Source organism: Lathyrus oleraceus, chromosome 2 (assembly GCF_024323335.1).
Source record: "Lathyrus oleraceus cultivar Zhongwan6 chromosome 2, CAAS_Psat_ZW6_1.0, whole genome shotgun sequence".
NCBI classification, from domain to species: Eukaryota; Viridiplantae; Streptophyta; class Magnoliopsida; order Fabales; family Fabaceae; genus Lathyrus; species Lathyrus oleraceus.
Window position 1 is genome coordinate 92,813,535 of NC_066580.1, and position 9,423 is coordinate 92,822,957.

At 36.1% G+C, this 9,423-nt stretch overlaps 1 protein-coding gene across 1 annotated transcript; it reads left to right on the forward strand.

Annotated features, from left to right (window-relative positions):
* The first annotated feature begins 367 nt into the window (after positions 1 to 367).
* LOC127118276 (glycerol-3-phosphate acyltransferase 5) lies at positions 368 to 2,603 on the forward strand. Its single transcript, XM_051048438.1, has 2 exons — positions 368 to 1,133; positions 1,552 to 2,603. Exons 1-2 carry the CDS (start codon positions 570 to 572, stop codon positions 2,467 to 2,469), a joined length of 1,482 nt encoding a protein of 493 aa, XP_050904395.1. The 5' UTR covers positions 368 to 569; the 3' UTR covers positions 2,470 to 2,603.
* The last annotated feature ends 6,820 nt before the right edge of the window (positions 2,604 to 9,423 follow it).

A 9,423-nucleotide genomic window follows, 5' to 3' on the forward strand; every position in this document is an offset into this window, starting at 1 on the left:
ATGAAATATCAACCAAGTTGTACCAATCGAATGAAATATATGAATCACTTTCATTCAACCTCTGATATATTAACCACTTGCATTCAACCTCTAGTTTAGTTTTCCTTATCTTATACTATTATTACATACAAAATGAGACTATTGCAAATGATACGTACCCTCCACTTAAAATAATGGTAAGTAACCTAAATAAATGCCAATTTTAATTAGGTGTCCAAAATTAGCCGTCTACCATACTCTTTTATCGTTGGTGTTAAGTAATCAGTAATTGCCAATAAACGTTGCTTTATTCCTCCATTTTCTTCGCTAATATATCCACCCAAAAACATTATAGAGAAAACAAAAAAAGGGGTGGTTGAAAAACAGTTAATCTTCCTCATAATCCTAAGCAAAATTGACAAGTCAAATAAACAAATCTCATTTCCTTAATCTTATCTTATATATATAATACATAACATTAAACCATAATATATCATATAAACATCTGAAACTATATAAAATATTCTCATAACAAAAACATCATTTGTTATTTTTCACAAACACTAAAATCATAAAAGAACATTCATCTAATGGACTCTGTTGTGTCTGAATTCGAAGGTACGCTTCTAAAAAACATAGATATATTCTCCTACTTCATGTTAGTAGCATTTGAAGCTTCAGGTTTGATTCGCTTCGTTATGCTATTAGTCCTATGGCCCGTGATTCGAATCCTAGACATAATCGGCATGGAAGAGATAAGTCTCAAGCTAATGATCTTTGTAGCAGTTGGTGGAATTCATAAATCCGAGATCGAATCAGTTTCAAGAGCGGTTTTGCCGAAATTCTACATGGATGATCTTGACATGGAAGCATGGAAAGTGTTTCGTTTCTATGAGAAAAGGGTTGTCGTAACTAAAATGCCAAAAGTTTTGGTGGAGAGGTTTGTTAAGGAACACTTACGTGCTGATGAAGTTATTGGGAGTGAATTGGTTTTCAATAGGTTTGGTTTAGCAACAGGGTTTGTTCAAAGTGATTCTATAACAACGGTTTCTGAAAGAGTTGCTAAACTTTTTAATAATGAAGTTCCTACTTTGGGTATGGCAAGGCTTAGTACTACTACATCAACCAATCATTCCTTCTCCAAGCTTTGCAAGGTAACTATAATTATTAACTTAACTTATGGTTTTAAATTGAGGTCGTATTACATATGGTGTGACTTCGGTTGCTGCAATACGTATTACGATCGTTACGGTGTAAATTTTAATCGTAGGTGTTTGAAATACACTTAATGTTCAAGATTTTACTTTATTTTGAGTTTCGATGAAAATATTTGAAACACATAGGCTAAGTTATTTGATACAATTTCTAATAGGGTCGGAAGAAAATCGCACAAAAATTATAGTTCCAAGTGGTCGTAGAGACAGCAACATCAACTTTATATATTGTAGCCCCAATTTCGTAATTTAAAACCATGATTTAACCTAATGAAAAAATTGCAAAGAGATGAAAAAAAGATTTGATTTGGTATTTAAAATATATTTTTTTCTATTTTTCTTTTATGTGCATGTGCAGGAACATAAGCAACCACCATTTATGAAAAACCAAAAGTACACCGAAGACAAACTTCTCCGACCACATCCGGTGATCTTCCACGACGGCCGATTAGTGAAGCGGCCGACGCCGTCCACTTCCCTACTAATCATCCTTTGGATTCCCATAGGTGTTCTACTAGCCATGCTCCGGTTAACCATGGGAGCCACTTTACCCTTTTGGGCCCTTCATCACATGTCATATATATATGGTGGGAAAGTAATTGTGAAAGGAAAGCCACCTCTCCCTCCTTTCCCCAGCAGCTCCGGCGTCCTTTTTGTCTGCACTCACCGCACTCTAATGGACCCTGTCGTCCTCTCCTCCGTCCTCAAACGTCAAGTTCCGGCCGTAACATACTCCATTTCTCGCATCTCCGAACTCCTCTCCCCCATCCCCACCGTGCGGCTAACAAGAATTCGAAACGTGGACGCCGCGAGAATCAAATACGAGTTATCCAAAGGAGATTTAGTTGTTTGTCCAGAAGGAACAACGTGCCGCGAGCCTTTTCTTCTACGCTTTAGCGCCTTATTTGCAGAACTAACAGATAGGATAGTACCGGTGGCGATGAACTATAGAGTAGGGTTCTTCCATGCAACGACTGCAAGAGGGTGGAAGGGTTTCGACCCGGTTTTCTTCTTCATGAACCCTAGGCCGGTTTATGAGGTTACATTCTTGAACCAGTTGCCGGTCGAAGCGACGTGTTCGGCGGGGAAGAGTCCACATGATGTGGCTAATTATGTGCAGAGGATATTGGCTGCAACGTTAGGGTTTGAGTGCACCAACTTTACGAGGAAAGATAAGTATAGGGTTTTGGCTGGGAATGATGGTGTTGTGTCTTGTACTTCAATGGCGGATCGAGTAAGGAAGGTGGTGAGCACATTCAAGCCTTGTTTACCATGATAATGGTGATGATGTAAAATAGAATAAGATTTGTTAAATAATTGTTTGATTTTGTTTGTATGAATTGTTGTTAGTGATGTGTTAGCTTTGTGTAATTGAAGTTCACAACATATTATTATTTATTTATGTTTTTTAAGTATAGTTTTGTATTTATGTTTAATTCATACGGAAATCTAATCATTTTTCTAAAAATTAAATAACGATATACTCCAATGAAATATAAGTAAAGATAGGTTGTGCTCAGATACCTTATGTTCATAACTCTCAATTTGTGCATGTGGAAGAAGCTTTGGAACTCCATGTGTCAAATATATTGGCCTCTTCTTACTTTGCTTTTAGTCCTTATATCTAGGCCCATTTACCTTTACTCTTTTGTTAGTAGATTGTTACTTATAGTTAGGTTAACTTTAGTTTTCTCATGATAGTAGTCTTAAGCTTATAAGTATAAAGGATATGCTACCTATATTTTCTAATGTAAGAGGCATCTTTATTGATTGAGAATGAGTCTCACTTATAATTTCTGTGTTTTTCAACATTAACATGATATCAAGAGCATACATGCTCTGGTAGTCGTTGTTAATCATTTTCAATTTTTATCGATTCTTTTTATTTTTTCTAAATGACTATCCGAAACTACTCTGATTTCGCAATAAATTCCGTAAATCCTTATTACATTCACCCAAATTAGAATTCAACTCTTTTTCTTGTTTCACCCCTTTGTGATGTCAAGAACTATCATACATGGTCAAGATTAATGGAGATTGCCCTAATTTCGAAGAACAAACATCATTTCATTGATGTAACATTCCCAAAACCCTTACATATTGACCTTCTCCAGGCACCATGGACACGATACAATACCATGGTTTTTGCTTGGCTTTTTTCGGTCAATCTCTGAATCGATCGCCAAATTCGTTCTTTGGATCCACATTGATGTTGGAGTTTGGGCGAATTTGCAAACGCAATTCTCTCTAAGTGACGTCTTTCGCATCTCTGACATCCAACAAGATCTTTATAAATTCCTGCAAGGTACCCTAACAGTTTTTGATAACTTTACTCAACTTAAAGTTTTCTCTGATGAAATGGAATCATATCGTCCAATTCCCTCTTGTTCTTACTCAATCTCTTGTTCATGTGAAGCCATTACATCCATCAAAAGCTATTGCGCGCAAGCAAGACAATGTGATTCGACTTTTAAAAGGCCTCAATTTAAAATTCTCATCTTCCAAATCGCAAATCATGATGTTGCACCCTTTACGAATATTGACTGAGCTTTTTCTTTGGTGATTCAACAAGAATGTGAAATGAATTCCCTTTCTTTTATGTATCTGCCTTCACTTGACACAATGGTACCTACATCTACTTTTTCTGCTTTGCATGTCAATTAAACATCATCCAATGGTGGCAACAAAACTTAGAACCTTAATTTCAAATCAAATCCCCTTTCTCAAAGCCTAATCGTGTATGCACCTACTGTGGTCGCATCATTAACACGATTGACACTTGTTTTGTCAAACATGGCTATTCACATGGGTTCAATAAAAAAACAAAGATTGCTTCTTCATCCAACAAGTTTTTTTTATCACACACTTACAACTTCAACAAGTCTAAGTTTTTGTTTCATACAAGAGTAGTACAACAACATCATGGAGCTGCTCCAACAGTTAAGAACTCAATCCACTCTTATGACCAACGCAATTACTAGTACTCCCTTGTCATAACCACACATTCTTCTCCTCAAAATGTTAAGTCTTCCACCTTTTGGATTCTTGACATAGTTGCCACTGATCACATCAATTAACTTTTACATCTTTTCTCACATATCACACCATTAATCTTATTTATGTAACTTTTCCTAATGGATCCTAAATTAGTCGTGTATATTTGGTTGTGTTGTCATTTCCTCATATCTTACCATACACAATGTCTTGCATATACCTACATTTACTATTAATCTTATTTTTGTAGCCAAACTAACTATTGATCTTAACTATCACATATTCTTCTTTGCTAGTGTCTGCCATATCATAAAAATCATTCAAAGCAAATGTTAGGTATAACTAACCTACAAATAGGCTTAGACATTCTAGAATCTCCTAGATATCCAACAATTTATAATTCTGCAAATAATAACTCACATGATCTTTGGCATTTGATGTTAAAAAATGTATTTGATATAAGTTTAAAATCTATTTCTAGAATTTATGCTTTATATTTTGTAAGCCTAATTTGGCCCCTTGTGATTCTTGTCATAATGCAAAATAGAAAAGATTGTCTTTCTCTTCTATTAATATTCATACTATGTCTCTTTTTGACTTACTTCATGTTGATTTATGAGGCCCTTACTCCATTATATTTATTCTAGGTTAAACATATTTTTGAATTTTTTACAAAAATAACCCATTTTTTCAAGGAAATTCCCAAAATACCCCTGGTTTCAAAAAAAATCCCAAACTACCCCATTTTCAGGAGGAGGCGCCAATTCAATTGGCGACTCCTCTTAAAGATTGAATGGAGGCGCCAATTGGATTGACACCTCAGTGGAAAATGTAATTTTTTTTGCTAAATGGTCTACGTGATACATAAATTTGAAATAGGACCAATTGATATTAATAAAATTATTCATTTACACAAAAAGCGTAATGGTGATGACCGGGATCACCTAACCGACCTCCGGTCCCACATCCCCTAGCTTCCCTAACTCGTGGCCCTAACCCACGTTGATGATTCACCACTGGTGTTTGAGCATCTGAGGGGCCAGGAGCGTCACAACCAACTATAGGAGATGGTCTGTTTAGATAGTCAGACAATTCAACATAGTCTTCAGTATGCATCGAGGGTTTACCGCCGTAGCTGAGTTCATGACCCATGCCAGAGTAGTTGGGTTGTGGTTGACTCATTGGTGGGCGACCGAGACGGTTGAAGGGAGACATGGGTGTGAATGATGCGTCGAGGAAAGGTTGTTGGGGTGTTTGGTATATATAGGGTTGTTGAAGGTTTTGATTTTGTGAGGTTTGAGCTTCTTGGCTATGGTAGGAGGAGGGGCGATTGGTGTTGAATGATCGTTGGATTTTCTGGCTAAGGCGGCTTTGGTAGGGTGATGTGGTGGGTGCGAAGCGATGTTGGGTCTCAGGTTGATGGTCAATTTGTTGGTGGTGGTATGAGGTATGCTCTTGGTATTAGGGTTGGGTGTATGGCATGTTTTGGTTGTATGTTTGTGTGTTGGTTGAACGAAATGTTTGACGGACAGGGGGTTGTGTGTAGTCGGTATGACACTGTTGTTGGGGGTTTGATGTTGAGGTGTCAGGTGTGTAAGTTTGTTGGCGTGGGTCGTACAAGTACATATCCTCGGTGATGAACTAGAAACCAACCGATTTGTACCAAGCCATATACGTACGACTTGGTTTTTCTTCATTTGGCATGACTGCGTCAGTTAAGACATGGTCATGGAGGTGCTTCCATTTGCGACACTCCGATATTACGAAGCTTTGCCATGGATTGAAGTTCCATTGATCATTAACTTTACGCAAATGCCATTCTCTTAGGCTTGTTGGGGGATCTGGGATGTTTTGGGGCATACCGAACTGCAACTTCACACTATCACTGTTGTGCATCTCCACAGTTGTGAACCGTATTATCGGTGTGCATGCAGTCCATACGACCGCGTCTTCAGTGTTGACCTCATGGTCATGATCCATATTAAGATATGGTCATGATCCAGGCCTTCCGCATTCCTTGCTCCCATGTCATTACAGCATGCGCATATACTCGTCAAGACGCTTACAACAATTTATCTGATGTGTACAAGGCCATCACCGTCATGAATGTATATAATCAAAGCTTCTCGGTACTACCAATGGAGGAATATTGGCCTCCATATGAAGGTGATATAGTGTAGCGGGGGTATTCGTTACCTTTAGATTTATTGACTAAATCAAAAGTAAACCATACAAGTCGAGTCGCCACCGCACTTCTATTTATCCAAAGGAAAGGTTAGAAAGCGAACAAAAACTGAGAAGTTTTATCGAATAAAAAAATAATAAAAATGTCAGAGATCAGGGTAAGGGGTTGGTTATGCAATGGGAAGGTTTTAAACACCCAAAACATCCTAGGTACTCCTAGGGAGCCCTTTTCACACTTGTTGTAAGGTTGGTATTTTGTGAAAATTTGTTTGTGCAAACATGATTGGGGAGATGATAGAAGAATGTACAAATTATTTACAATTTTGTGTTTGAATGGATAAACCCATTGCCTACGTACCATCTTAAAAAAGATTAGAATCAAAACCTCGTAGTTCGGGGTAAAAAATCTCAAAATGAGTTGGTGAATTGATTGGTCCAAAAGCCTTAAGATCTTTTGTTATCCAAGGGAGAAAACTCAACCTAAAACCATAAATCCACCATGTGACGATAACTTCAACATGCTAGTGAAGGGTTAAACCTATAATAAGCATGGAAGACTCATTGTCCATCACTAAGGATATAGGTGAGTATTATATCTACCTCAAGGATAACTCAAACCTAATAGCTAAAGGTTATGAAAAGTTTTTGATAAGAAGTGGCCATTAAAACCACAAAAGCATTTGAATGAGTTACATTTACCAATGAAAAATATTTACAAAATATGGCAAAAGTTGACTTAAAGATTCAATTCAAAATAAGTGTTATGAAAAGAAAGTTTGAAAATCAAAAGCATAGTGCTTAGGTTTCTAATGTTTGAAAACAAGTGTTGATGTTTGCACAAAAGTTTTGGCTTGGGTTAGAGTGGAGGGAAGAAGAAGAATGTCTAAGTCCTAAACATACAAGAGATGAAGGAGAAGAAATAAGACCACACATGGAGTTCCTTTCTTGAGATCATATTGATGATCCAAGTAGCTCCCATCCTTTGGAATAAGTAAGCAAATAAGTGTATACTCAAGCAATCAATCAATCAAGCAAGCTCTTAGGAATCTTCCAATGGCTCTTGTATCTCTCACTTTAGATGCACATGACAATGGTTCTTCAATTTGGCTCAAATAGGAATCCCTAGCACAAAAGCACACACATCAAAAGGTTCCATGAAGCAAATCAAGAATGGACAAGAGTGAGTTTAGAGATTTGGTCTTTCTAATCCATCTTCAACATTAAGGCCTTTTTACTCCATTTTGCATAGGGAATGTCCTAGAATCTAAGTCCTTTTTGTCCATTTTTTGCATTTGGTACACAATAATCAAAACAAAGCACAAGCACAATAATATATACAAAATTATGTGCTCAAGTGAGCAAAAGGCAAATTTCATTAACATAAACATGTGCTCAAATGAGCAAAGGGAAAAAGCAAATGAATAATATGTACAAGAATAGTAAATTGCATAAATGTAAAGTGCAAGAATTAAATGTTAATGGTTAATGGTTAGTGTTAGTATTAGTGTGCCATAAGGCAATTTAGCGCTATGTTAAGCAATCGTAATTGGACTTATGTAGAAGTCACAACTATCTGAGGCCGGTCAATAATAATGCAGGCAACAACATAAGTTAGAGATCTTGATTAATGAACCAAGCTCCTACTACTTGCCATGCCAAAAGAAGATGAGAAATGATCTTGTATTGATTTAGGTTTTTTGCTTGATTAGGAAGCAACTTATCCTTAATGTAAAGCTATTCACTTGATCCATGATCAAGTTGAATTAGATTTGAATCAAGGAAGGTTAAGCCTCCCATGTATCAAGGCTAACCACCAATCTTTAACTCATTGATCAAAAAAGAAAAAGATGAAGAAGAAGAAGATGAATAATAAAGTGCATTAATGGAAATTAAATGAAGTAATCAATAAGTATTGACCAAAGATAGATGAGATCAAGGTCAAACAATAGTAAACAGAAGCAAAATGAAGATTAGAAGTCAAGAAACAAATAAAATATTTTTGGTATTTTTCAAAAGTAAAATAATACTTGAATTAAAATAATAAAGAAAGGTCAAACTTCAAATTCACTTCAAATCAACCTTGAAAAGTCCAAGTGAATTATCCTAAGTTCAACAAGGTCAAACAAAGTTTGACAAAAAATTTCAGCATTTTTAGAAGTCAGAAACTATTTTTAATCAATTAAAAATGCATAAAAATAACCTAATTGAATTAAAATCTCAAATAAATCTCAAATCAATTAATAAATTGATGAGAATATTTTTCATAGATGCATCATCATTCAAAGAGGTTGGTAAACTATTTTTGTATTTTTTGAATATCAAAAAACTATTTTAAATGAATTAAAAATAACCAGAAAAGAGAAAATTCCTAAAAAATATCAAATGATAAAATAAAAAATATTAAAAATCATTTTTAGAAACTAGAAATTAAAAAAAGAAAAATGCAATTGGTCTCACATTTTTTGGACCAATAATGAAGGAGATATGATATTTTGAAATGAAATGGAATTAAAGAAATAAAAAGAAAATGAAATCAGAAAATGAAAAATGCGAAAAAATAAGAAGCGTTGGATTGAGCTCATTAAATGAGCTAGCAAATCTCATGGACCACATGCGCGCATCCACCATGCACTTCAGTCAATGCAAAACACCTGGCCTTTAATTAAGTCATAACATGGAACGGCTTAGATCTAATCTGGAAAAGAGATCGTGTGGCCGTGATTCAATCAGGAGACCAGACGGTGGTGTACACCACCGTCTTCTCCGGCCAGACTTCCGGCGCCGGCCAAAAGTTGCAAAGATCAAAACTCCACCAAATGCCACGATCCAGGTATCAAATGAAAGATGGGGTGATGTACATCACCCCTGTACCAACCAATTTCACTCTCGACTTCCATGGAGAAAGAAATTAGAGCTTGAATTTTGTGGTGTTCAACTGAAACTTGATGTAATTCAAAAATTCAAAGCACAAAACAAATGCCTCTATGGAGAGGAGTTCAGACAACCCAGCAACAACAAGAAAGAAGCTACATACAAAGAGATTCGAAGAAAA

Bases quoted from the DNA above. Each gene is read 5' to 3' on its own strand.
- LOC127118276 (XM_051048438.1), top strand. From the start codon at position 570: ATGGACTCTGTTGTGTCTGAATTCGAAGGTACGCTTCTAAAAAACATA. The intron at 1,134-1,551 runs GTAACTATAATT...GTGCATGTGCAG, and splicing joins CCTTCTCCAAGCTTTGCAAG to GAACATAAGCAACCACCATT.